The sequence below is a fragment of the Aaosphaeria arxii genome (genome assembly GCF_010015735.1).
Source record: "Aaosphaeria arxii CBS 175.79 unplaced genomic scaffold BU24scaffold_16, whole genome shotgun sequence".
NCBI lineage: Eukaryota > Fungi > Ascomycota > Dothideomycetes > Pleosporales > Aaosphaeria > Aaosphaeria arxii.
Window position 1 is genome coordinate 78,829 of NW_022983489.1, and position 26,089 is coordinate 104,917.

General features: G+C 49.7%; 15 protein-coding genes across 15 annotated transcripts in view; 11 read left to right on the plus strand and 4 right to left on the minus strand.

Annotated features, from left to right (window-relative positions):
- The window catches only part of BU24DRAFT_359758 (uncharacterized protein), a gene marked incomplete at both ends in the record, with an annotated part of 3,646 nt that extends 3,047 nt beyond the window's left edge, over positions 1 to 599 (plus strand). The window contains one exon of the mRNA XM_033524062.1: positions 9 to 599. Within this exon, the coding sequence (XP_033377094.1) occupies positions 9 to 599 (591 nt within the window). The remainder of the gene's footprint in view (positions 1 to 8) is intronic.
- Positions 600 to 724: 125 nt separating this feature from the next.
- Positions 725 to 1,414, plus strand: BU24DRAFT_429062 (uncharacterized protein). Its single transcript, XM_033529641.1, has 2 exons — positions 725 to 851; positions 893 to 1,414. The coding sequence occupies exons 1-2, from the start codon at positions 779 to 781 to the stop codon at positions 1,099 to 1,101; spliced, it is 282 nt and encodes a 93-aa protein (XP_033377095.1). The 5' UTR covers positions 725 to 778; the 3' UTR covers positions 1,102 to 1,414.
- Positions 1,415 to 3,233: 1,819 nt separating this feature from the next.
- BU24DRAFT_474702 (uncharacterized protein) lies at positions 3,234 to 4,618 on the plus strand (the record flags this gene model as incomplete). Its single annotated transcript, XM_033532857.1, has 2 exons — positions 3,234 to 4,230; positions 4,538 to 4,618. The coding sequence occupies exons 1-2, from the start codon at positions 3,487 to 3,489 to the stop codon at positions 4,616 to 4,618; spliced, it is 825 nt and encodes a 274-aa protein (XP_033377096.1). The 5' UTR covers positions 3,234 to 3,486.
- On the plus strand, positions 4,487 to 6,296 carry BU24DRAFT_429063 (FAD dependent oxidoreductase). Its single transcript, XM_033529642.1, has one exon. It carries the CDS (start codon positions 4,677 to 4,679, stop codon positions 6,021 to 6,023), a length of 1,347 nt encoding a protein of 448 aa, XP_033377097.1. The 5' UTR covers positions 4,487 to 4,676; the 3' UTR covers positions 6,024 to 6,296.
- Positions 6,119 to 7,393, minus strand: BU24DRAFT_468550 (uncharacterized protein; the record flags this gene model as incomplete). The annotated part of the gene is made up of 2 exons (XM_033532534.1): positions 6,119 to 7,002; positions 7,120 to 7,393. 2 exons carry the CDS (start codon positions 7,391 to 7,393, stop codon positions 6,119 to 6,121), a joined length of 1,158 nt encoding a protein of 385 aa, XP_033377098.1.
- Positions 7,394 to 7,873: 480 nt separating this feature from the next.
- BU24DRAFT_429064 (Mg-dependent DNase) lies at positions 7,874 to 8,981 on the plus strand. The gene is made up of 2 exons (XM_033529643.1): positions 7,874 to 8,003; positions 8,062 to 8,981. The coding sequence occupies exons 1-2, from the start codon at positions 7,926 to 7,928 to the stop codon at positions 8,974 to 8,976; spliced, it is 993 nt and encodes a 330-aa protein (XP_033377099.1). The 5' UTR covers positions 7,874 to 7,925; the 3' UTR covers positions 8,977 to 8,981.
- A 177-nt stretch (positions 8,982 to 9,158) lies between these two features.
- On the plus strand, positions 9,159 to 11,471 carry BU24DRAFT_429067 (uncharacterized protein). The gene is made up of 6 exons (XM_033529644.1): positions 9,159 to 9,371; positions 9,420 to 9,518; positions 9,586 to 9,966; positions 10,016 to 10,435; positions 10,489 to 10,706; positions 10,757 to 11,471. Exons 1-6 carry the CDS (start codon positions 9,262 to 9,264, stop codon positions 11,344 to 11,346), a joined length of 1,818 nt encoding a protein of 605 aa, XP_033377100.1. The 5' UTR covers positions 9,159 to 9,261; the 3' UTR covers positions 11,347 to 11,471.
- BU24DRAFT_456027 (uncharacterized protein) lies at positions 11,454 to 13,605 on the minus strand (the record flags this gene model as incomplete). The annotated part of the gene is made up of 6 exons (XM_033531408.1): positions 12,975 to 13,605; positions 12,814 to 12,918; positions 12,385 to 12,760; positions 12,188 to 12,330; positions 12,067 to 12,137; positions 11,454 to 12,004 (listed from the first exon to the last, which is right to left on the minus strand). Exons 1-6 carry the CDS (start codon positions 13,421 to 13,423, stop codon positions 11,454 to 11,456), a joined length of 1,695 nt encoding a protein of 564 aa, XP_033377101.1. The 5' UTR covers positions 13,424 to 13,605.
- Positions 13,606 to 13,927: 322 nt separating this feature from the next.
- Positions 13,928 to 15,523, plus strand: BU24DRAFT_381230 (Clavaminate synthase-like protein). Its single transcript, XM_033524737.1, has 3 exons — positions 13,928 to 14,635; positions 14,695 to 15,344; positions 15,399 to 15,523. The coding sequence occupies exons 1-3, from the start codon at positions 14,248 to 14,250 to the stop codon at positions 15,441 to 15,443; spliced, it is 1,083 nt and encodes a 360-aa protein (XP_033377102.1). The 5' UTR covers positions 13,928 to 14,247; the 3' UTR covers positions 15,444 to 15,523.
- Positions 15,524 to 16,192: 669 nt separating this feature from the next.
- On the plus strand, positions 16,193 to 17,692 carry BU24DRAFT_429069 (phosphoribosylamine-glycine ligase). Its single transcript, XM_033529645.1, has one exon. It carries the CDS (start codon positions 16,328 to 16,330, stop codon positions 17,654 to 17,656), a length of 1,329 nt encoding a protein of 442 aa, XP_033377103.1. The 5' UTR covers positions 16,193 to 16,327; the 3' UTR covers positions 17,657 to 17,692.
- Positions 17,693 to 17,748: 56 nt separating this feature from the next.
- On the minus strand, positions 17,749 to 19,713 carry BU24DRAFT_91472 (MFS general substrate transporter). Its single transcript, XM_033534796.1, has 2 exons — positions 19,223 to 19,713; positions 17,749 to 19,124 (listed from the first exon to the last, which is right to left on the minus strand). The coding sequence occupies exons 1-2, from the start codon at positions 19,301 to 19,303 to the stop codon at positions 17,841 to 17,843; spliced, it is 1,365 nt and encodes a 454-aa protein (XP_033377104.1). The 5' UTR covers positions 19,304 to 19,713; the 3' UTR covers positions 17,749 to 17,840.
- Positions 19,714 to 21,193: 1,480 nt separating this feature from the next.
- Positions 21,194 to 22,038, plus strand: BU24DRAFT_359779 (thioesterase family protein-like protein; the record flags this gene model as incomplete). The annotated part of the gene is made up of 3 exons (XM_033524064.1): positions 21,194 to 21,307; positions 21,384 to 21,489; positions 21,659 to 22,038. The coding sequence occupies 3 exons, from the start codon at positions 21,194 to 21,196 to the stop codon at positions 22,036 to 22,038; spliced, it is 600 nt and encodes a 199-aa protein (XP_033377105.1).
- Positions 22,039 to 22,104: 66 nt separating this feature from the next.
- On the minus strand, positions 22,105 to 22,795 carry BU24DRAFT_429073 (uncharacterized protein). Its single transcript, XM_033529646.1, has 3 exons — positions 22,713 to 22,795; positions 22,402 to 22,654; positions 22,105 to 22,343 (listed from the first exon to the last, which is right to left on the minus strand). The coding sequence occupies exons 1-3, from the start codon at positions 22,749 to 22,751 to the stop codon at positions 22,315 to 22,317; spliced, it is 321 nt and encodes a 106-aa protein (XP_033377106.1). The 5' UTR covers positions 22,752 to 22,795; the 3' UTR covers positions 22,105 to 22,314.
- Positions 22,796 to 22,918: 123 nt separating this feature from the next.
- BU24DRAFT_429074 (ribonuclease III) lies at positions 22,919 to 24,514 on the plus strand. Its single transcript, XM_033529647.1, has one exon. It carries the CDS (start codon positions 22,961 to 22,963, stop codon positions 24,332 to 24,334), a length of 1,374 nt encoding a protein of 457 aa, XP_033377107.1. The 5' UTR covers positions 22,919 to 22,960; the 3' UTR covers positions 24,335 to 24,514.
- A 300-nt stretch (positions 24,515 to 24,814) lies between these two features.
- BU24DRAFT_91548 (uncharacterized protein) lies at positions 24,815 to 25,909 on the plus strand. Its single transcript, XM_033534798.1, has 2 exons — positions 24,815 to 25,377; positions 25,605 to 25,909. The coding sequence occupies exons 1-2, from the start codon at positions 25,073 to 25,075 to the stop codon at positions 25,741 to 25,743; spliced, it is 444 nt and encodes a 147-aa protein (XP_033377108.1). The 5' UTR covers positions 24,815 to 25,072; the 3' UTR covers positions 25,744 to 25,909.
- Positions 25,910 to 26,089: the final 180 nt, after the last annotated feature.

The following is a 26,089-nucleotide window of genomic DNA, read 5'->3' on the forward strand; positions in this document are numbered from 1 at the left end:
ACGACAAGACGGTCAAGTTGTGGGAGGCCAGGACGGGGGCGCTGCGGCAGACGCTCGTGGGCCATGGGGACTGGGTCAGGGCAGTAGCCTTCTCGCCGGACGGCATGACACTGGCCTCGGCATCAGACGACAAGACGGTCAAGCTGTGGGAGGCCAGGACGGGGGCGCTGCGGCAGACGCTCGAGGGCCATGGGGACTATGTCGCTGCAATAGCCTTCTCGCCGGACGGCACGACACTAGCCTCGGCATCGCACGACGAGACGGTCAAGCTGTGGGAGGCCAAGACGGGAGCGCTGCGGCAGACGTTTGATATCCACGCTGTTGTCTATACCCTGTCTTTCTCTGAGGACGGTACGCTTCTCCAGACAAACCGTGGGTCTCTGCCTATACCAACAGAGCTTCTTCCACCTGATACAGCCACGAATCGTCTCCCTCTTTCCCCCTCTGTTTTTGTCAAGGACCAGTGGGTGCACCAACATACTAAGCGTATCCTTTGGCTTCCTCCCGATCATCGGTCATCCTGCATTGCTGTTCATGAGGGCATTGTTGGTTTTGGGTACATGTCTGGGAGAGTAATGCTGATAGAGTTCGCTTTTTGATGTCTTATGCTTACTTTCTTTTCTCACTCTACGACCCAACGACCAGTTTCCTTACATAGCCAGAGCCACGAACTTGAACAGTTTAACGTTATTAACACATCAAGACCTTCACGTATTCTGCGTACCTGCACTGTTGCTCCCCGTTACCTGTAGATGATTAATATAGTTGATAAAGGGCTATGTCAAAAGCTAAGCAGGTAGCAGCCGTTAACCTCAGCCCTGCTCCCAATCCAGGAGCTCTGATTTTCCAGAGTACTTGGCAGCGGCGTCGCATAGCCGCAACAGCCACATAGCCACAGACCGAGCAGTCATCAAGATACACGGCAAGCGTAAGGCTGGATCTGCAAGTCATCACGCACCAGCCAGGTTCGGCTGCTACTTCTGCAGGAAGTGCCGATCAGCAGATCAGTCCTGCATAAATCAAGCGCCCCGTCGATGGGTTCCGGCGGAAGCGAACCGCCGGTCCGAGCTAATGTGCGATGATATGTATGTCCTAAGTTAAGTCACATCTGCGTATCTTTACTGTAGGATTTGTGGCTGTGCGGATTGCGTCAGTTTTCGTATCGTTTAATCCGGGATTGGGGGTGCATGTGTAGTTAATTTACATTACTTAGACAGCATACGCTAAGCCTTGTAGGTCGAGTGTTAAGTCGCCTGCCAAGAGCTGTTCAGGGCCTCTCCTGCCGGATAATTCTGGACTACTGTCCTGAATTATAGGTTATCTTTTGATTGCCCGGAAGGCTTTTATAGATAGTTGGAGACTATTTTAGCTGCACCGATGAACATGATTAATAGAGGCGTATATTGTTATATGGCTTTAGAATAGGTGAAGTCGTACAGGTAGATGACGAAAAGATTGACAGCATAGTGATAATTAATGTAATTTTCTATGTTTCTAATGGCTGTAGAAGCAGACGTACTTGATTGACACCTTGAAACTCAAAATACCCTAATTCCACTAAGTTGGAGGATGCAGCCTGACTATTTGTAGAATCCTTTTCGGCACGGAGGGTTTTTCGTTACGCAGGGACGGACGTTACTACCTCAATGGGTATTTCGAGCTCCTTCACGCTACAAAGGTCAACTTGTGCCCTGCAAGGATGCGTTGTTATTGGTAAACCGCGCCATCTCAGCAGAGTTTAAAGAATTATTAGCTTCCCGCTATCAATCGCTGTCATTATTTTCGAGGTTCACCGAGCCAGTAGAATGCGAGAGGAAGAATATGAAAAATCCATTTGGGCTAGATGATGCTCCTTTGATAGACTTGAGCAAGATACTTAGAGTCGAGTTTCTTATAGAAACACACTACGAATTAACGGAAGAGGAGGCAAAGGCCGCTCTTAGCATGGTTTTTGGCCAGCTGCGTCATTTCAAGAAGATAAAGCTCATAGCCTTCTCCTTTCGCGAATGTTTTGACATTGGACTGCGGAATGAAAGACAGAAGCAATGGCTTGGCCGCCTCCAGGATATGGTCCATGGGTGGGGACTACAAAGGCCGATTCAGATAAACTGGGAATATTCTGATACCCAAAGCAAAGGTTCGGAAGAGCTGAACAATGATTTTATGCACCTACATACACAAAACCTTTCGCGAATGTTTTGACATTGGACTGCGGTATGAAAGACAGAAGCAATGGCTAGGCCGCCTCCAGGATATGGTCCATGGGTGGGGACTACAAAAGCCAGTTCAGATGAATTGGGAATATCCTGATACCCAAAGTAAAGGTTCGGAAGAGCTGAACAATGATTTTATGCACCTATCAAATTTTCTGGAGCTCTGGAACGGAGGGACAAAGTTTTATTGCCAGGACTGTCAAGGATTTCCAAATCAAGAAAGATGGTGTGACTACCCTTGAGCGTGGACATTGAGTGTGGACATGATTATAAAACATCACGATAGTTTTTCTTTTTTCCTATTGTTATCTAGTCATGAATTAACTTTTCTGTCTTGTCTTCATTACCAGTAATATTACCTTGCTGATGTTGTCACTTTGCTGATGTTGCCGTACATATTGTGTATGAACGTCAATCCCTTCGTCACGCAAGTCCTGTCGTGCCGCAAAATCTGAGGGCTACTTAGACTTTGATCTTATATAGTTATTTCAACGGATTAATCAATGTAACTATATATTCACATGACGAACTGCGATAAAATGTGCTCGCTTCTTAAACTGTCACGTGGTTAACTTCTACTTTGTATAAGCTGTTGAGTTAGCGGGTGGAGTAGACGACTGACCATCATTCTTCATCTTCTTTTCGACTTGGCTCCTGTCTTGCTGGTCTTAGCTTTTTGATCCATTTTTCGATTTTGTCGAACGCAATACTGTCATGCTCTTGTGCCGATATCGCGTAGTCTTCGTCAATCCATCCCGGTGCGCCGCCCGTGACAAGCGTGGTACTAAACGGCTGGCAAGAATTAAAGTCTAAGACAACTGAGTCATCATTCGCATCAATCATGATATTCATCGGCGTAATATCTTTGTGTGCTAAGCCCAGTGAGTGGAGGTGGCTGATTGCAGACTTTATCTAAACGAGCGGGAAAGGAGTACAAACTTGTGGGATCTAGATTTAGTCTACAAACTGAAGATTATATATTGCGTCCTCGATTCGCATGCCCGTATATGTATTCAAATGCCCTAACATTCCCACGCGAAGTTTCATTTCGAGATGTGGGGCTTCATCAATGCTACCGCTATCGTGCGAATTCAACCGTGGAGTTAATAAACCTCGAACACGGCAATTCGTTATAGCACTCAACATTGGCTAATATCAAGGTCGCAATTCTCAATGATGCTGAACCTTTCTAACTATAGGAAGGAACATATATAAATTCCGAATCGTGTTTCTCGCTGTTCATCGCTGTTCGATCGTTTTGTCTGCCTTCAAGATGCGCTCTATTATTCCCATCATCGCCGTCATCTCTACAGCTGCCGCGCACTGTACGCGTCCGCAGCTCGTAGAAGCTGTTGATGCATATTTGAAGACGCAAACCTCTGGAAAAATCTCTGATCTCACGTCTCGATTTGACAATTCCACCTGGCTTGGCTACTACGAAAATGGCAAAAAGGTTGATCCTAGCATCGGGATCTTGAACAAACCCCTTGCCATTACTCATAACCGATCAATATACGATACCACGGCATGCGCGACATACAGCGAAGTAATTGTCAACAGCACGGCTGATCCTCACGTTATCGGCACCCAACTTCGCTTCGCCAATCATCACATCAACAAAGTCGATACCATCATCACTAAACCCGGGGATTGGCTTTTCAATATCACAGGATATGCCTATTGGGCCGCTTTCGAAAACTGGTCTGAGATTCCAGAAGCGCAGCGCGACACCCGTGACACGCTAAAGAAGGCTGCGGATGCATATTGCGATCTTTTCAACAATCCGAATGTGACTGTGCCATGGGGAACGCCGTGCGTTCGTCTTGAAGGCGGCCTGTACGGAGATCCAGGACCGAATGGAACCTGTGCGGTTGGTGTGCCGAGTGGAGTACCATTGAAAAATCGTCGCTACGTCATTGACGAGACATACGGTGCGGTCGATGTCATGTTAGATTTTGGTAACAGTCAATGGCCCGATACGCATGAGTTTCGAATTGAGAAGGGAAAATTGCGATATGTTCACACCATGACGCATTGTGGAATTCCTAATTGCGGAGTTGGAAATGGTACTTTCATTCGTCGACATCTCTAGTATTCAAGATACTCAATTAACGAGTTGCAATAACATTATGTCATTCTCAGTGTTTGGCCCGAAAAGGCAGCTGCTTATAATGTACGTCTGCGCTCACCTTATCTTCTATCCAGGCGTGCCGCATTACCTTACTTATCATTGAGTTGGACGCCGGTTATACCGATTTTAGTGTACTTCATCGATTCGATGTCCTAGTCGCTAGTCCGAACACCGAACATGTTTGTATATCAAGATGGACATGCATTGCAAATATATCCCATGCTATAAGACATTTGCTCAAATCCTCGAGCCTTATTTTTTCACATTTGTTTGATTCACCTTGAATTAAGCTACGCAGATAGTAACATCAGCACCGTCCTAGTCGAGCCGTAATGTATCCCGTTCCCCATCCCGTTCCGTCGTATTGGCTCAGCGAACCCCATAAGCTACACGATGTGCGGAGTACCCCAGATCTGCCCCCGCGCACTGACGTTCTCATAATTGGGTCCGGTATGGCTGGCATTATGACTGCGTACCACTTTCTAGAAGGCTCCTCGTCGCCAAACTCAGAGTCGCCAAGCGTCGTGTTGCTAGAAGCGCGCGAGCTGTGCTCCGGTGCGACAGCAAGAAATGGGGGCCATTGCAAGATCAAAACGAACACCCTCGCCGGCCTCATTGGGTCGCGCAATCTTGAAGACATCGACGAACTTCAGGCGTACGTAATGGGCGTCATGGATGACATCAAACATATCGTTGAGAAAGAAGAGTTGGATTGCCAGTTGGAGCTCCGGCGGAGCTTCGATGTGCAGACTGATGCCGAAGATTCTAAGCGATTAAAGAAACTCTTTGATGATTCTCGCGCTAAGGGTGCTAGGTGGACGAAGGATACGAGTTTTATCGACGAACGTTACGCTGAGCAGATAACTTCGATCAAAGGTGCTACATCAGCTTTCAGCGTGCCAGCGTGCTCATTCTGGCCGTACAAGTTTGCCACCCTACTCGTCGAAAGGCTGCTTGAGCGATACCCGGGAAAGCTCAATGTCCAAACGAATACGCTGGTCAAGTCGGTCAAGCAACAAGAAAATGGCACTAATCTGGTCACTACCGCACGTGGGGACATCGCTGCTGCGAAGGTCGTCTTTGCGACGAACGCATACACGGCGGGGCTTCTGCCGCAATTCGAGAATGTGATCGTTCCGGTGCGTGGGATGGCTACCCATATTGTTCCTTCCAAGCCCGTGCGTCCGCATCTCACGCAAACCTACAATATCGACTTCGGTGCAGACAAAGGTGTCGATTATCTAAATCCCCGTCCGGACGGCAGCATTGTTGTTGGTGGTGGAGGATGGCACTTCAAATCCGATTGCAAGTCTTGGTTCAACAATTTCGATGATTCAGCTAGATTCTCAGATGATGTCGAACAGCATTGGAAAGGATACATGCAGCGCACCTTTCATGGATGGGACGATAGTAACGCGGTTTCAGATGCTACGTGGGTGGGCATCATGGGCAACACACCGGATGGGTGGTCGCATGTTGGCCGTGTGCCGGGCACTAAGAGCCAGTGGATTCTGGCGGGGTTCAATGGGGGTGGAATGGCCTTGATATTCACAGCAGCAAAGGCAGTGGCGAAGATGGTTCGTGAAGACTGTGACTTTGCGCAGGTGAGGAAGGAGTTCGGCATTCCAGCCTTGTTTGGAACGAGTACGGAGCGGTTGGAGAAAGGCTTCGGGGAGTAGTGCTTCCATTGCCCCAAACATGACAGCTTTTACGCCGCTAGAATCAGTCAAAAGAGATCGTCCATGCGCCCAATCCCTTCGCACAGCCCTTCTATCTAACCATATAACGTGTCGCCCATAGCTCCCAGTTCGTAATCTTCATTCTGGCTTTTCCCGATCTGAATCCACTTCACCGCGGTCCTCATTAAAGATTCAACTCTCTCCATTGGCTCCCGAATTGGAGCCGTGGGATTTCGCCGAATAAACCAACAGATCATATGCACGCCCGCATGTATCAACGTCTTTCTCTTCAACTCTTCATCAATTTCACCGTAGCCTTCGAAGAAAGATTTGATCATTGCGCGGATGAGCGCACGCGGAAGGAGATAGAAGTGACCCTTCTCGTAGAGGTCTGCAAGCATCTGTCCCAAGTCGACTGCGAAATGGGAGAACTGTGTGAATTCAAAGTCCAACACCGTCAGATTGATATCTTTTGAAGGAGGTGCTGACTCTTGTGAGCCTAGCGATACTAGGAGGTTTCCGGTCCAAAGGTCACCATGGATGATCCCATAAGAGTTTGTTCGTTCCGTAGTTTGCATGTCCGAGCAGGAAACCGATAAATCACGACAACCCGCATCGACAGCCTCTTGTATAGTATCTCTGACGTTATCGCCCTCTTCCAATATGTTGCTGAAATTCTCCTCGAGAATTGAAAGAACGGCTTCATAAGAGATCTTCCTTTTCAGCTCTCTCATGCCTTCGTTAGTCATGACGACCCGGCTCAATGACAGAAGTTCTGTTGACGACGAATAGGTCTGATCATGGAATCCGCGCAACCATCCTCCCAGTGCGCGACCAGTGTCTTTTATTGAGTCGTTCGGGACTTCGGCAAGTATGTTGCTTCTCCCGAAATCCGCAAAGACGTGCAGCGATGGCGTGATGTTATGATGGATGTCTGGCGAGGTTGTAGGATATTCTGCGAGTAATAGGGGCGTTTGTACTTTAATTGTCGTTGGGCAAATCAGTGAGACGGGATTTGATCGTAAGAACTGGAGCACGCTACGCTCGACCAACTACAAAAGCAATGAGTATGGGTGCTATGGAAATGAACATTTACTCTCGGTCTTGGGGTCACGGACTACACGTGTGAGATCCAGCCGAATCTCCTGGTTACCGGAAGCATGACCAACGCTATGCTTCACGATGATTGTGTCATCATTGGCGGATGTAGTATTGTCAGGAAATTCAAGTGGTACGATAAGTTTGCCTCGACACACTAAATTCGTCGTTCCGCTTGGTATCCGGGTGAGTGTACTACAGGCGTAGGGAGTTTGCGACAGCCGAGCAATGATCCCGGAGATCAATTGCTCCTGAGAATTCACGGATGCCATAGTTGTTGAAAAGCAATGTTTTTTTCATGCGCTCATCATGTATCTTGTACTAGGCAATGACTCATGGATAAATGGTATGCATGATTGCCGCTGCAACCACGCATCCAATCAGACGTCCTGTTCGTCTGGGCAACCTTGAGAGCTCAATTCAGATCCCAAATTATATAAAACGGAAGGGCAGGATATATGTAACTCAAGCGGCTCCGGATCGGGGGTTTATCACAAACATACATTTGAGGCAAGATTTGATGCGAAAACTCTTCTTATAAACCCCGTTGGGAAAATGGCTTATCTGTCATTTGATGAAGCCATTGACATTCATACACGTCTACTGACGATTTTGTTGCATTTGTTGTAACGACAAGCTTTACGAGATAAGTCTTAGCTGGCCCACAACCCCCGGTGGTACATATCGGCCCGTTCCGAAATCGGCACCATTTTAATCGACAAGTAATCTCGTATTGTTGTTCTATCCAACATAGACCAAATCCAGCCCACCCGAAACGTAGTCTTTGGGCGAGCCCGTCCCACCATGGCATCGCAGTCGCTCCTGGACGGTTTGCCGACGGCTGCTCCCGCTGCTCCACGATCCAGATGCCGTTTCGCAGATGTAAGTCATCGTAGATGTGCCATTATCACGAACCTGCTGATCAATATGTTTTGATTAGGTCGCAGTAACAGCGACGGCGAAGGAATTCTCAGGCATATACCGTGGAAAGCAATATCATGCACCAGATTTCGATGCTGTACTAGATCGAGCGCTGGAAGTTGGAGTGGAAAAGGTCATGCTGACAGGAATGTCTCTCCCCGATGTACAATTCAATCTCGAGATCGCAAGAAGACGTCCCGAGCAGTGTAAGATAACTATTGGCGTGCATCCATACCATGCAGCCGAGGCCGATGAAGGTGGGGAGGAATATTTCCAAAAGTTGGGTTTGAGCGTCACGAAACTGTTGGATGACGAGCCGGATAGGATAGCAGCATTCGGAGAGTTGGGGCTCGATTATGATTACCTCGCTCATGCACCAAAAGAGGCACAGATTCGCACGTTCAAGCGGCAACTCGACATGATCGTGGAAGCACAGTGGAACGTACCTCTGTTCCTGCACTGCAGAGCAGCCTTCGACGACTTCGTCTCCATTTTGGCACCGTATCTGTCGAGATTGGCTTTGCCATTGGGTCTCGTGCATTCTTTTGTGGGCACTGCCGAACAAATGCGAAAACTTACGGAACTCGGTCTTGAAATCAGCGTAAACTCATTCAGCTTTCGCGATCCCGATAGTCTTCAAATGGTGAGACAGGCTCCGCTGGACAAGCTACAGATCGAGACGGACGCACCTTGGGGTGAGATTCAAGCTTCAAGCGAGATATCGAGAACGTACCTAAAGAATGCAAGTGCATGGACTTGGGGTTCTAAGAAGAAGGATAAATTCGAATTGGGAAAGATGATAAAGGAGAGGAATGAAAGTTGTGCTATGGAACGGGTGGCACTTATTGTCGCAGGTCTGAAGGAACTCAGCGTGGACGAGGTCGCCGAGCAAGCTTGGACCAACAGCATTGAGATGTTTTTCAAGAAAAGATAAAGATGAGCAGGACTAGGTATCGTTTGTGTTATTATTAACCTTATCTTGATGATCGATCATTGCCCGCGGCTTGGAAGTAGCTGGAGCGGCTGACGTCACGTGCGACACTATCGCAACCGAAAGACGCACTAGCGAGTTCCAGCCAGAAGCTGCACTCGTGGAAGGCTTCCCAATCCGACTACCACATCCACACTTCCCTTGAGGGCATATCTCTTTTAAGGGAACTTTTTAAGGAAAAAATCGAAAAGCAATCGAGACACTATGTAACCGTGAAAGATCATCAAAATGCCTAGCGTAAAGAAGAGGGTTATGTCATGCTCGACTTGTCGGCGCTTGAAGACAAGATGTGAAGTCAAGCCGGGAGCGAGAATATGCACTCGCTGCGAAACTCTGCGGCATGTTTTCCGTCCATGATTCGATCAGATCCACTGACGGCGTGATAGATTGCCTTGCGCGCTGCCCGTATTACCTGTGGATCCGGTAGGCGAAAATAGTGAGAGAACTCAAGAGAGAAATTCTGAACATTGCAATTGTGATCAGCGGTAAGAATGGCACTCAATAATCAATGGTAATGCCAAAGAATCGTTATGCTGATATACGCATTTATAGACTAGCATCTATTGAATCGTCTTTGGATGAAATCAAGCAACATTTACGGATGCAACAGCCCGGTCTGACAGTCCGGCAGCCCCCATCTAGTCAGTGGTCACCGCAAGCTTCGAACAATGATTCCACTTGTAAGGAATCAACTAGTCCCGCAGTCACAGATAACAACATATGGGCGCCATTGTCCATGCCCAAAGATGCTGAGCAAGAAAGAGTTTCCATCGGCATATCTCATAGCAATCAGCTTGCGCCAATAAAGGTTATTAGAAGGCTGAATAAGATGATCACGGGAGACCACCCGACGTTTCCTCAGCAAAATATTATCGAAGAACTTTGGGCCATAGGTATAGATCCTGACGGGTTAGGAACTTTGCTATTCAAAGGGTGCGTATATGATTCATTCGAATGTATGGACTCAATTAAACCAATCTAGCTTCGAACGGATGACAGCAACTTTGCCGTTTATCAGCTTGGACCTTGCAGATATTAAGGAAAATCACCAACTTCTCTTCGCCACGTGCCTATTGGCAGGCTTCCAGACCATACCGTCTTTGCTCCACTCCCAGCTACATATTTCCTTGAATACATTAGTCAGGGATCAGCTCTCGAAAGTAGTCCTAAATACTCCGATTGACATTCCGACGTTGAATATCATGTTGATATTGAGCGCTTGGAATCTCGGCTTGGAATTCCGAGGACAGTACATTGATAGTTGGCTTATGACAGGATCAGTCATTTTGCATCTAATCATTACTTGTAACATCGACAAACTGAGCGCCGCCTCGGATCCTCATGGTACCAGCCAAAGCGAGGAGCTGCGGGCCTGGATCGCGGCTTGCTTGTTACATCTCAAGTATGTTGAGAACCTTTTCATGAGCCGACCATTGCTAATTCTTGACATGCTAGATTTGCCATTGGAACAGGCCGACCACTGGCAGCGGAACGGACCAGCATGGAACAACTTCTTATCATTTCCGAGCGACTTCCATCAACAGACCCTATGAACAGCTTACTTCTTGAGCTGAAGCTCTACCTCAAGCTCCACGAATGCGTAATTCTCCAGACGATCCCAACCCAGGAAACTTGGGACGCCATACAAAGCTGGTGCGAGCCCTTCGTGAAAAGCAAGTATCCCACTTCTTCTCGCTCTTCCACCAAACTAACTCCCCACCAGACCCCAACACAAACAACCAAACCCTCCAAGTAGCCTACCTCTCTATCACCCTCATCCTCGCGCGGTGGGAACTCTCGCAACTATCCGAGCCCCATGAGTCCGTCGATCCGGAGTCGCATTCCGCTACGCAGCAGCGCACGACAGCGCTGATCGACCTCTCCCTCACCCGCTCCCAGGACCTGCTCAACATTCTATCGAATCTCTATGTATCAACATGCCAGGCAAAACTCGTCTTCGACTTCCTCCTCGGCGCATACGCCGCCGTGACAATCGTCGAATACTCTCATCATCTCACCTCCACGCAAGCCACGTTTTCCCTAATGGATCGAATCATCGAGCGGGAGCGACTGCAGTTCAGGACTATAGAGCCGGTGTTGCAGTGGGCGACGGACGTCATGAGGAAGAAAGCGATGGACGAAGTGCAGAGTGCGCAAGGGCAAGAGCAGGATATGACGGGGATGGAGGTGGTGTATGGGCAGCAGGGTGGCGGCGCGCAGCAGATGAGCTGGGTTCCGGGGGTGCTGGTTGAGAGTATGTTTTCTTTTGAAGAGGAGGGTTTGGGGACGAATATGGGTGGCGGGACAATGTAATCGTACAATGGTGGAGTTATCAAAGGCACGGAAATGGTAGGATATTATTCTTTCAAAGTTGTACATGACAGTATATGGGTATAATCGGGAATGTTTGCTAGACGTAACTAAGAAGATCCCTTGCTTAGAACATTAACCTCCCCCGGAGCCATTGTCGACCAGTTTCTCCCATTAGCGTCAACGCCATCGAGCGTCAACGGAATGCGCGCATTGCTACCATCAAACTCATCCACATACTCCTTCGGCTCCAGCCATCCTTCATGTGTATGCAGCGCCTTTGCCGGCCACACCAGGTTCGATACCCAATAGCCGCCATACGCGATTAAAAGCGCGACCGGATAGGCGACGTAATAGAATCTCTGGATACTCAATGCTGCAGTCACCCCCAGTTGATTCAAAAATCCGTAGAAGTTAGGCGCTACGGCTATGATGTAGACTGCGAATGCGCGGATGTTCCAGCCTTTGGTGAAGCGATACGGTCCCTCACGACTTGTGGTGTAGAGGGCGGGGATGTAAAGGAGACCTCGACGGAGGTAGTAGTAGTCGCAGATTAGAATTCCAGTTATGGCAGCAAGGAAGACTTGATAAGAGGCGAGAAAGTTGATGAACACAATGGCTGAGGAGAGGAGGTACCAAGGACAGATAGCGTAAGATAAGACTAGTAATGTCATCAGTATTTCTTCATACAAGTAGATTTCTTTAGATCAGGGTTTGACTGACTGGCGCAAATGAAAAATCCTCTTTTCACAGTGATGTATCTTGGGCATAGAGCAGCGATATCGTTTCCGGCACTGACTCGATATTAGAATGGATGCAAATGAGCAATACATAGGCTTCTTACGGGATAGAGTTCTCAAAGATAGCGGAGAAGATAGTCGAGTATACGAATGCAATTGCAATCATTGCACAGCCGGCACGATTGGCAGGTGTATATCGGTCACCTTCCATCAGCCTGTCAAGCAGGATGAGCGGATTCCAGACAAACTGCGGCAAATGAGTAAGTATCCTTCCAAAAATGATCGACGCATCAAAACTTACCTCTCCTAGAATACTTTCACTCGTGGCTGCTATTACGTTACCCAGAACAGCAACCAGCAAGTTTGAGACCGGAAAGCTGATGATTTGGCCCAAAAGAACATCGTTAGGTCTCCTCGCATATCGCTGGAGATCGGCAGCGTTGGAGATGAATGTTCCACATTGTGCAAGACCAAGAAAAATGAACTTCGCAATCATCCACGATTTCTCGGGCCCCTTGATAGTAGATGGGCGGGCAAGAGAAGCAGAAGTATTCCTTGCAAGGGACACTGTCCATGCCAACATCGCAAAAGCGCCACAGTAATAAACGCCAACTTTAATGTATACCAGCATCCTCATCTTTGGGACTGGAATGAACAGAAAAGCACAATTGAGAATCCTTTCACGCATTGTCATTTCTAGTCACTATTGTACGAGGGCGGTTGGGCTTACCAGTACACTGCGAAACAGATCATACCGCCAGAAGTAAGGGCTGAAGCAGTGCCCATTGTGTCGTGTATACGCGCGATTGATGGGAATATCGCATGAAGTAGTACGCTTTCGTAAACTGTCAGCCACCTCTGCAACGTGATATCACGTGTAAGTTGACTCACTATAAGCATTGCGCTCCTTGGACGCTGTTTACTCCATTCCAGACGATAGACATGCAGGCTCGATTGAAAGTCGGCCAAAGACTTCCCCAAACACCGAAACTGGCTCGACAGAGGACTGGAAATGGGATACGATAGACAGCTCCGCCGCGTCCATTCAAGGCCATGAGAAGGCCAGCTAAGATCTGCCCACCAAACGAACAGGCCACGGCTTCCCACATAGAAAGTCCCATCGCCATTCCAGTCGATGCGGCATAGAGGTTACTGACATTGGCAGTCGCAGAAAACCAGAAGAAAAGATAAGTCAATTGAGTCCATCTTCGATCCTCCGTCCGCACAGGTCGGATCGAATCGTTATCGAGGAGTGACACTGGACGGACATTGCCATCTTGATCAACGTTTTTGACCAAGAGTCGGTCATGAAAAGAATGAAGAAGAGAAACCTTTGTCATGGAGGGCGTTTGTGGCTGTGTAACGGATGCTTGGTAGCATTCAAACCGGTCGCTCACAGTTCAGTCCTTCTGTTAATGAATGAAAACAGAATTGTAGGTTGCAATTGAGAATGGGATCCGATGCAGGAACGTGGAGATACCAAACGGATTCCGGCGTGGCCCGCATTGGCATTATGTCTGAGAGATATACATGAAGATCGTTGAAGTCTTATCTCTCCTTTGTGAGGGCATGGATTAGATTAAGGCACCAACTAGGTTAGTTCTAGTCCAATTTGGCTAGTTCAAGGGACCTTGCGGGGAAAACGTGGATGTCAGATTCCAGCCAATCAAAGCGACCACATCCCAGATATGCCCAATCTTGACATCCGACGGAAACTCCGACGGAGACCGTCGCTCTGTGGAATTATGTGATGGCAACTACACACATTTACTACAGTGTAATGGCGAATACCATCAGGATCTACTCATATTCCCTCCCATCATAGAACCTCCCTCCTCGCAACCGGGACAATACACGCGTACGCTTGGCCAAAACGACGACAATAGCGAGCCAAATTACACCGAAGGGCCCACTATTAACCATCACAAGCACGCCATAATCCCGGATTACTGCGATATCCCATTCAACTAGACAAAAGTTCTGAATTCCACATGCACGTTGCCCACGCAGGACGTTCTGTTATATAGGCGCTGTTTTGCTGCATCGACGTCGTTTATATCTCAGCGATCTACACAGCTTCGATCGATCCTTCGAACCCTCGACTTGCATATTCTTTGATAGCCTATTCACGTTCCGCGCTCAGTCAGCCTGATCTGCATAAGCCATGGCTACAGAAACAGCCACAAAGACATACTCAAAAATCCAATTGCTCACACTGAATGGCCCAGAATATCGACGAGTCTCGACCGCACCCCCGCGGGCACCCCTTGCTAATGAAATCCCCCTTATAGATTTGGGCCAAATAGATGGAGACCTTGCTGCACGGAAAGAAATTGCACAAAACATCAGGCTTGCGGCTGAGAATACCGGGTTCTTCTATGTATACAATCATGGCATCTCGCCTGACTTAATTCGCAATGCACTACATCAAGCTCAAGCATTCTTCGACCAGCCAATAAACGCAAAGGAAAAAGTCTCACGTCGCAAATATGAAAACTTTCAGGGATATCATGGGGTTGGGACTACTCAAATCAACGATACAGAAACGAAAGGTATGTCTAGAAGTACTGCCATTGATTCACGTGTGCATGAATTGACACAACGTACATAGATAATAAGGAAACATTCTCCATCCGCTATGATGAATCCAATGACCCTCTCCACGCAAATTCACCCACCCAACCAACCTCATCATCTAGATCGCTGGACGAACTCTGGACCGGTGTATCCCACCTCCCCGGCTTCCGCACCGCCACCGTGGAATTCTGGCAACAACGCCTCAATCTCGCCCGCAAACTCGTCCGCATCCTAGCCCTCGCTCTCGACCTCGAGGAATCCTACTTCGACGACGTCATCACACATCCAGGCGCGGACGCCCTTTATATCCACTACCCCGGCGTCGTGGACCCCTCAGACAGCGCCAACGTCGACGTCGGAATCGGATCCCACACCGACATCCAGTGCTTCACGCTCCTATGGCAGGACAACTCCGGCGGCCTGCAAGTCCTCTCCAACGAGGGGGAGTGGATCGACGCGAAACCCATCGAGGGCACGTTCGTGGTGAACATCGCTGACTTCCTGCAACGCCTTTCGAACAATAGGTTCAAGTCTACGGTGCATCGCGTGTATAACAGACAGACGGCGTCGAGGTATTCGATGCCGTTTTTCTTGGGATTCAATGCCGATAGTGTGTGTAGTGTTGTGCCAACTTGCGTGGACGAGGAGCATCCGCCGCTTTATGAACCTATATCTTGTGGGAAGGTGAGTGCATTCTAGGACTCTTTTACTGATGGGAACTAATATTTTTATGCTCAGTGGCACCATGACCGACTAGCTCTTGCATCCCTTAAAAAGACTTAATTGATTTGTACTGGTAGCATCATCGAAATCTTCCCAAAACAATGTCAAAGTCATTTTTAAGCGGCTCTTTTGCATTTAGCATTTAGCATAGTTGATACTGTTCAATTGAGACTATTCTGATCGTCCCTTCTGATTCGTAGCGTCAACTGAACAGTGTATGTGATCATTATCAATGGGTAATGCACCAGATAACGGAATAGCCAACTTGTTGCAATTGGTAAAATTGCTCAGAGTGATGCGACTGTTGGTTGTCTACAATTGGGCAATATGCCTTTAAGGCGTGTTTTATAATAGAACGTCCGAAACCTCTGTACACAAAAGAACGCACAATACCCTAAATGCAGTGAAAAATTATTCCAATGTCACGTATTCATACGATATGATACCATATGCAATGCTCTGTAAATATCAATGTTTAGGCCATGTTTTGGTCTCGTATCCGTTGCGATCACTTGGCTCGAGACAATCTTGAACTGGTAATAATGGTAAAGATTACGAAAATCAATTAAGCATCCAATATCCTAGACATTCAGCTCTAAAAGCTAGGGCAACAATTGTTTATTTTTCTTCTTCTAGGGAAAAACAATAGAAACTGTGAGGATTTGTTCCTTGCTACATATTGTCTCATGCAATAGTTTCTCATTCCCAATATCAATTGCAAGATTCTCCGAACTCGGACCTTTCATCTATTTATCGATAAGGACCCCACCCCCGCCAAAGGAAAGAAAAAAAAACCTCAGCCCTACAACAACAATCTAAACCAACCCCTCCCTCCCTCTCCTCCTCCACGACCTCAACCTCACATCATCAATTGCAATCGCAATTGACGCAACCACTCACCACTCAATTCCGCCGTGGAACCTAACACGCACAAATAGCCCACGATGACATCAACTAAGCCCCTCACGATCCTCCTGGTCGGCAACGGCGGCCGCGAGCACGCCCTCGCATACTCCCTCTCCAAATCCCCCTACGTCTCGCACATCCACTGCATCCCGGGTAACGGCGGCACCGCCAGCCTCCCCAAAACCTCCAACCACCCCTCAATCTCCGCCTCCGACTTCCCCGCGCTCGCCGAGTTCGCGAAAGAATACTTCGTCAACCTGCTCATCCCGGGGCCCGAGCAACCCCTCGTCGACGGCATCGTCGACTTCTTCGAGCAGGAAGTCGGGTCGTACGAAGGCGGCGCGAAGGCCGGCGGCGAAGGGATCCGGTGTTTTGGACCTGGCAAGGCCGCCGCGCGGATGGAGGGCAGCAAGACGTTTTCCAAGGACTTCATGAAGCGGCATTCGATTCCCACGGCGGCGTATGAGAATTTCACCGACCACGCGGCCGCGAAGGCGTACTTGGATTCTGTGTCGCATCGCGTGGTGATTAAGGCGTCGGGGCTCGCGGCGGGCAAGGGCGTTATTATCCCTGCGACGAGCGAGGAGGCGCACGCGGCGTTGAAGGATATCATGTTGGATCGGGAGTTTGGGTCCGCGGGCGATGAGGTGGTGATTGAGGAGTTCCTCGAGGGCGATGAGCTCAGCATCTTGACGTTCAGTGATGGAAAGACGATTAGGAGTCTCCCGCCCGCGCAGGACCACAAGAGGATTGGCGATGGGGACACCGGGCCTAACACGGGGGGTATGGGAACGTACGCGCCGACGCGGATCGCGCCGAAGGAGGTGATTGAGCGGATGGAGAGGGAGATTCTGCAGCCGACGGTTGACGGAATGCGAGAGGAGGGATACGAGTTCAAGGGTGTGCTGTTCACGGGGTTGATGATGACCAAGGACGGCCCCAAGGTGCTGGAGTACAACGTCAGGTTCGGTGACCCGGAGACGCAGAGTCTGCTGCGATTGATGGAGAGCGATCTCGCGGAGGTGATGGTGGCGTGCGCGGACGGCAAGCTCGCGGAGGTCGACTTGAAGGTGTCGGCCAAGTCCGCGGCGACCGTCGTCGTTGCGGCTGGCGGGTATCCTGGATCATACAAGAAGGGAATCGAGATGAAGCTGGATCAGACGCCCGAGGACGTTGTGTTGTTCCACGCTGGCACCGTGCTGGACGGCCAGACACTGAAGACGGCGGGCGGGCGCGTGATTGCCAGCTCAGCGGTCGCGGACACGCTCGAGGACGCCGTGAAGCGCGCGTACGAGGGCGTCAAGTGCATTCACTTTGAGGGCATGCAGTACAGGAATGACATCGCGGGACGGGCGTTGAAGAAATAGAGCATCACCAGCACCTCGTCTTGCCGCAGCGAAAGAAAAATGAAAAGGGGAGACAGTTGAAACGTCATTCACATCATATAAACCCGCCCATAGAAAAACAATGTATATACCCATCCCATATCCCAACCCATTTGTCAATCCCCCCAAACCATAGCTCTTTTAAATTTCCATGACGCTCCCCTCCTTATATCTCCTTTTTTGCCTCCACCGTCGCCTTCACGGCCGGCCTCCTCAACCCCCCAAAAACCGCCGCGCAGACGGCCACCATGCCGGCTGCTCCAACCTTATACGCGACATCCCTGCCCGCCCACCAATACACACTGCAGAAAACCAACGGCCCCAGACTCCTCCCCGCCTGCCCGAAGCTCCTGTGATTCCCGAGCTTCACCCCTCTCTCCCCCTCCGCCGCCTCAAACGACGACAGCGAATTCAGCCCCGTGACCACCGTCGCGGAAGTGACCGCCAACAGCGTCGCCGCGGCGTACAGTCCCCGCTGCGTGGTCACGAACGAGAGAAGCGTGAACGCGAGGACGCAGGCAATCACGCCGGTTTTCACGACGGAGAGCGGGTGCAGGCGGCGCACGAGGGTGCCCTGCAGGAGCGAGGCGACGAGCCCGATGAAGCCGAGGAGGCGGCCCGTGTCGCGGGACGTGTGGCCGAAGAGGTCGTAGGTCATGAAGGGGAGGGAGAACTCCATGCCGGAGAAGAAGAGGATGAAGAGGAAGTGCGTGGTGTTGAGGAGGGTGTGGGAGTTTGTGCGGGTGGTTTTCGGTTTCGAGGAGGGGGTGGGTTTGCCGTTGGCGGTGGGGGTTGTTGCGGTGCCGTTGGTTGTGGGAGGAGATGATGTAGGGAGGGTCTCTGGGAGACTGACGTAGAGGTAGATAGTCTCTGTGACGATGAGGAAGAGGGAGAATGCGGCTGCGCTGGCGAACGGGTTCGCAGCCACGCTTGTGATCGTGCTGAGCCATGCGCCGAGCGCAGGACCAAACGTGAACGCGATGCTGAAGCAGACGCCGACGAGCGCCATCGTCGCGCCACGCTGGCTCTCGTCCGATATATCCGTCGCAATGGCCATTGCGAGTTGTACGTTTCCTTCACTCAGTCCTCCGACCACGCGGCTCAGGAGGAACGTCCGGAAGTCCGTCGCGGCGACCCACAGCGCGACGCTGAGGATGTTGCCGACCATGGACCATAGCAGCGCGGTCCTGCGGCCGTACTTGTCGCTCAGGATGCCGATGACGGGCGAGGCGAGTGCCTGGAGGAAGGAGAAGAGCGACCCGAGGGCCCCACCGAGGAGCACGATGTCATAGCGGTCGTTGATGGGCTTCGCGAAAGAGTTCTTATATGCGTTGAGGCCGGAGAAGATCTTAGCGAGGACGGTGGTGGACGAGTTGCCCTGCGCGGTCTCGTGGTCGCGGTAGAATTCGAGGAGTTTCGGGAAGAGGGGGAGGATGAACGTGAAGGATATCTGGTGGGCGTATGTGTTAGTGGTGGATGTTGGTGTTTGCGGAGTTGTTTACTTCGAAAGTAGTTGGGTTGAAGCTTTTTGGGGGGTGGATGACGTACGAGATCGAGGAGCAGCGATACGAAGAGCACCTTGAGCACCCTCTTTCGCAGCGCCGGCGTGACCGGTAGAGCTGCAGCCATCGTTCTATGGATGTGATGCTAGAAGATATAATATTATATTATGCCGGGAATGCGCCAGAGATGCGATTGATTAATATTGTCGCGAGAGCCAGTCTATGGTCGTGTATGAAGGTCGTAGATGATGTCCAAGGGAAGACAAAAATGTGTCTGTCGAACTGGGAACGTGGGATTCGTAATTGGGGATGAAACAGTTGGTTTGTGGAACTGTCTGTCCCTCCTGGTCCTGGTCGTTGGGAGTTGGGAGTAATAATGTAATGCGCAGTGTTATACAAGTGCTGTAGCAGCGTGCCAGTAAGAAGCTGTGTAATTGTACTGTACAGGTGTCTTTCTCGTTAAAAATAGATTGCAATTAGAGTGGACCGTCGGCGCGCACGCGTTCCCAGGTTCGTTTGTGTATCGTCGGGTGATGCGGATGGCGAGATGTCGATGGGTAAATTGGAAGAGGAAGACGACGAGGAGGATAGATTGGACTGCAGGACGAGATGACGGAAGTGGAAGAAGTGGCCACGGGCAATGATTATGCACGCAATAATGCTACGAGGTAAGGATGAATGCCTGAACGAAAGAGTGGAAGGCGTGAGAAGAAGAACTGGAGAGGAGAAATGAGTAAGATGTTGAGCTCAGCTCAGGTCGTTGTCGGCGTCAGCGAGTGGAGGGAGAGAAAGGATTGAAAGATGAAATTGTGGAAAGTTTTTGACGTCAAGTACCTTAGTTATTAGTAGTGTAGTGTAATAGTTAGAGGACAGGGACAATGTGAAACAAGACGAGACAAGACAAGGACGGAGGTGGTGGGACGATCCGTCGGATGTGGAGATGGAGATTACAAGTTGAAGAAGAGGAAACAAAACCTCCAACCACCGAATTGATTATTCCACCATATCACGATACATACTCCTAGCCACGAGTAATGAACGAACAGCCACGATGGAAGTCGTAATAATTTGCTCAGATGATACTCTATAACTACTATTCTTGTCATTCTGTTAACTTCTTCGGGGGTTGGTCGGGCTTGTTATGTTATAGACGCCAAACCTTTCCAGTATTTTACCTAGGTCAAGCTGTATGGAAATATCTTCACGATTGATACTCTGTGACATCTAGACTGCTTATTTCATGAAGAGCTTTGAATATATGCAATACATTATTACATATACTGGTAAGACCTTTTTGGTCTACCACGGATGAAACAGGTGGAGAGCCGAACTCTCGGCCCTATGAAGGATATACAGATACAACCACACATCACTCCAACATTTGCCACAGTCGCCAGCTCGTCGCTCGGATTATCCTATGGTAGCTGAGCTACAATTACAATTACAATTGCCGTTACATCGATGTATCCAATAGCAAACTCACGTCATCTGTAAGCATACTTCCAATCCCATTTCTCATTCTCATCACCTGCATTTACAATTGCAGTCACAACATGCGCACCAATTAACATGCACAAATAGTCAGGAGACAAAGGATAAGGTAAGACATCAAACCCTGACTTGACATGAAACGAGATGGTTGTTTCGAAACAAGCGATCATATTGCGGAATGGTTCCCGCCCGCTAGTCAGCTACTACTTGTATGGATGGACCTATTTGATGAACTCCGAAGTATGGTAAGGTTGGATTGTGCGTATACGTACGGAGTAATATGAACCTCAATAATGTATTGCTGGTGAAGGAATTGAAGAGCGATTGAAAGTCTTGCTACGAATTCTATCAGGTATGCTTGAGAGGTGATGTTGGCCATAATGTACTCCGTACTCTACCATGTACTACCACTCATGGCAAACATGAACCGAGGCAATCAGATCCACGACCGCCAAACCACGACCATCAATCTACCACCCAACTTGACACCCCAATAGTACATCAACATCACACAACATACCACAAAATGCCCGAATCAAAACCAGATGCTGAGGCTGATCGCCAGAAAGCCATGGCGGCCGTACAGGCCATGTTCCAAAGATACCATCTTTTATCCGCCCAGCGGCCGAACGACCACATTGTAAGTCTCCACCTTCCACACGTGCAAACATAGGACCAATCTTGAATAAAGCAGATGGTTGATGTAGCAATAATAGGACTTTGATCGCGAAGTTATGCGCAACATGAAGCTGGTCGATGCAGGCATGGACGGCTCGGTGGAATTTGAACTGCTCATTACGCCCAGTTACTCGAATTTGAATAGTACGTTTCTTCTTCCTAAGTACATCATTTCATTTTTACCGCATGCGTTTGTTCGTACTCTCCGATGACGAATTGGGAAGTTCGTATATCATCAATTAGACCTGAACTCTCTCTTTCCAAAGCAACATAATAGGCATGAAATCAAGAGCAACAATAACAATTTTCAAAGACGTAATGCACGGCGGCGCCGCAGGCGTAATCTTCGACATGTCGACCACCACCGCCCTGTGCCCTCTCGCACAGCCCGGATCCTGGGAATTCATGGGCGGTGTGACCCGCACGCTCAACATCTCGTACCTGAAAGCCGTGCCCATCGGGACCACCGTGCGCCTCAAGTCGAAAGTCATGTCCGTGGGGCGGCAAATGGCGATGGTGAGGGGCACGATGGAGAGTCTGGATGGGAGGGTCACGTATTGTACGGTTGAGCATCACAAGGTTAATGCGCCGGTGTTGGAGCATATGAGGGCCGTGAGGGTGGATTGGGATGAGGTGTTTGAGAGGGAGTGGGGAGTTAGGGAGGGGGGAGGGACGTTCAAGTCGAAGATGTAGGAGGAAGAGATGCAAAGGGTGTTTCGAGAGGGGGGTTTGGAGTGATTTCAATGGCTCGTTGGCGTGCATACGTGCATACAAGCTCGGTTCTGGTGTTGTTCATGATGATGTTGATGTTGTTGATGATAATATACCAACGCCTTTCCGTCGTAATGCAGAATTTGTACAATAGATGATACATCTTTCTTCTCTTTTTCCCGATTGCCTGTGATATATTCTCCCGTGCTTTCTTCCATCCCGATATCATACCTTCGTTCTCTTCCCAGTGGACCCAATCTACTTCCTCTTCGTGAATTTCTTCGATTCTGTACGCCATTAGTCTCCCGACACTCCAATTCCCCATTTCTGTTCCGAAACACTTACCAGCAGCAGTCCTCTTCTTCTTCGGCGTCGCCTTGCCCCTACTACGCGCAATCGTATGATGCTCCGCCCAGTCCTCTTCCTTGTCATCCATCACTTCATACTGTGGATACAGAGCCCGCAAATGCCTAATCGTTCCTATCCTAGGCGGGTAATACGATGCAACGGCTGGTCCCTTGAGGCGCTCGTGCAGGATGTGGGTTCCGAGGCGGAGGCCTTGTGGGTTGTATGTGGTGTTGAAGACCCGGCATTGGGTCTGGCGAATGAAGTCAGTCAATGCGATTGCTATTGCAGAGGAGTGTGATTGAATGTACCTTCATGAGGGCCAATATCCGCTCGCGTGCCACGGACATTGTGTATGGGTGTGTGGTATGGCTAGAGGAGAATGCGGAGGTCCTGCGGAGGTGAATGTCTGATTGAGAAAACCTGGGCCTCGAGATAAGCTAATCTTTGTTGGGGTTAGCGCAATAGAGCTCATGAACTTTTTGTTCGACGTCTGGCTCAACCCCACCACCACAGACAACAACGGATTCGTCTTGTGCTATACCAGATATTCTTCGATATGGATAGAAGAGGAGGAGGCCCTCCTGCGAATAAAAGGCATAAACCCAATAACTTCGGTGCCCCACAAGGCAAGAACGGCATCCAAGGCGGCTCCAGCAATCACTCCAACCCGCGTCCGCAGCACCAAAACAAGGACAAGTCGAATCCACTAGATCTCCTCGAGCGTCTGCCAAACCCCAAAGACTGCGTCAGGTGCAAGCTATCCGCCTCAGAAAGGGAAAATGGCTTGATTGCATTGTTGGATCAGCTCGTTCACGACGAATCCGGACCTGAAGCGGACACCTCAATCCTCCAGCACGCCCAGCAACTCCGTGCCTCTCTCTCCAAACGTGCAACCGCCAACTCTCTCCCCTCCCAGCTCAAGCAACATCTCGATCAAAAACGCCCAGAAACAGAAAAATACGTCGTGGTCCCCTCATACATCGAAACGCGCCTCAATCGCGCAAAAGCCGTTCCACCACTTCCCCCAATCACAGAGCCCTACCTCGAAGAAGCCGTCTTCACCCACACATCCGCCAACTACACAGCTCTCGCCCGCCGCACCCTCAACGACGCGATCAACTACGAGCGCCTCGAGTTCCTCGGCGACGCATACATCGAGCTTGTCGCCTCCCGCCTCATCTACTCCCGCTTCCCGCACCTCGACCCCGCCAAGCAATCCTACTTCCGCGAGAATCTCGTCAAGAACGAGACACTGCAGGTCTTCTCCGAAGCATATGGGTTTCCAGATCGCCTAAAGCATGGTGGCCATACGGACATGTCGGGCCAGAAGCACTGGACGAAGGTGCAGGCAGACGTCTTCGAAGCGTACGTCGCGGCGGTCGTGCTCTCGGATCCAGAAGATGGGTACAGGACGGCCGAGCAGTGGCTCACCGAGCTCTGGGCCCCGAAACTGCTCGAGTACAAGGAGGCGCCTGTCGAGAACCCCAAGGCACGTGACGAGATCAACAAATTGCTGATGGCGAAGGGAATCAAGCTTGACTACCGCATGGCGAGGGACATGCAGATGGTGGATGGACTGCAGAGGTTCTTCATTGATTTGTATCTGACCGGATGGGGTTTTGAGAACCAGCTTTTAGGGAGCGGAGAGGCGCAAAACAAGTCGCAAGCGTGTGTCTTCGCGGCCATGGATGCGCTACAGAATCGGATGGACATTGTCATGAAGGCGAATGCGAAGAAGTTGGAGGTGTACCCGCCTAAGCCGAAGGAAAACCCCGAGACTGCGGAGCCAAAGAAGCAGGGAAAACCAGAAGAGAAGGCGGAGAAGGACAGAACGGAGGAGAAAGCGCTTGACTCGTCCGAAGAAGACGAGAAAAAGAGGCGGAAAAGGGAGAAAAAGGATAAAAAGAAGCGAAAAGAGCTTGCATCTTGATGAAAGTATCTGCGCACTACGGTCATTTCGAATTGCGATATGCTTATATGCATATATTCCCAAGGATTTGAGGTATGTGAAATTCGATCTCACCAGAAACTTAACTACGCCAAAATCTGAACGCCATATCATTTGTTATACCCAGGCCATATAATCCATTAAAATAAAGATTACTTCGACATGTCGCTCTCTTCATTCTCATCGTGTTATTAACAACCTCAAGCGCGAGTATGATGCTTCCGAAGCAATTACTCCTATGTTTCCCTACATCACAACGCACATGGAACTTCTACAACCACCAGAGGTCTATTTCAAGCTTCAATTAACGAATTCCATAGCCCCCGCCAAGGTATGTTAATTTATTTATATCCTTAACTTCCTCTCCAATCATATCCGCCTAGTATGCTTCGGTTAGTCGGATGTGGCCGAATTGTCCGGACTTCCGACCTCGATCTGATACTGATGATTAAGAACCCTCCACGCGCTTCACAATGCCGTACACATAGGAAGCTGTTAATATCATAGCAAAGTGAAAGGCTATCGGAGTCTCTGAAACCGAGTTTTTTCCTAGCGTGGAAGTTGAGGGGAGTATATAATGTCGTGATTAGCGTGTATGTACTCATGTATTTGCTTCAAGCACTCTTCAGTCAGTCTTTCCATAGCGCCTTTCCTTCCAATTAATCCATTTACCATCCATCCCTCATTTCCCACATAAAAGCTCTCGCTTCCCCATCAAAAATGTACTCCCTTCGCACCATCTTCCTTCCCCTCCTCCTCGCCGCCCCATCCCTTATCGCCGCCGACTGCTTCAACATCGAGGGCGTAACCTTCACCGACATCACCCAAGGCGGGGCGAATCGCGCCAATAGCCTGGAGTGGCGGGTCCGGGACTCTAACCAGCAGGAGCTGTGCACCGTCGAGAGGAGCCCGGATAGTGCGGGCAAGGCGGATTGCGCGGCTGAGGGGTCGAGCTTGGAGTGGACGTACGATTCTGGGAGCTTCAATGCCACGGCTACGTACTGTCCGGGTGGGGGCAAGAAGTGGTGAGTCTCTTTCTGTTCTTCCCTTCATGCTCGAGTTTTCTGTTTTCTGTCTTTTGTCGCCTCGAATGGCATGGTTTTGTCCTCCTTCTTGTTGATGATGCCGTGCATTCTTTCTGGACTACTCGACTCCCAACTTTCATCAGCCCCCTCCCCACTCCTCATTGCCTTTCCTTCTTGCAATTTCTCTACATCCCGCAAGACCTTTTGCCCCAACTAACGAACCTCAGCGTGACCGCGGGATTCAACGGCAGCGGAGACGTAGACCCGTGGGCGACGTGCAGGCGCGGCTGCAGGATGTGCAACCCGCAGAACACACCCCAGTGCGATTGCGGCGGCTGCAATGGTGCTAGGGACGCCTGCCAGTGATTTGTGTGCTGCTTTTGCCTTGCTTCGTTTGTCTGTACGATTTTGATTGCTTTAGAGCGTTGCATGGAATGGCGTCGTTTGTATAGGGAGTGGTGTTCTCCCTCTGTGGATATGGTGGATCATTCTCAGCTTGAGGCCTTCTTTGGTATTTGGAACGGTCAACTTGAATGAGGACTGTTGGGAGGAATAGGGGACTGTACGAGGTTATGTGTACATTGTCATAAAGATCCCAGGTCCATAGGGTCGCTGGAAAAAGAAATTCAATATATGAAGTTTCGATATCCGCGCATTAGATGTTATGTTTCCACGGTAATGATTGATTGTTCCTACGAATATGACATTGCTG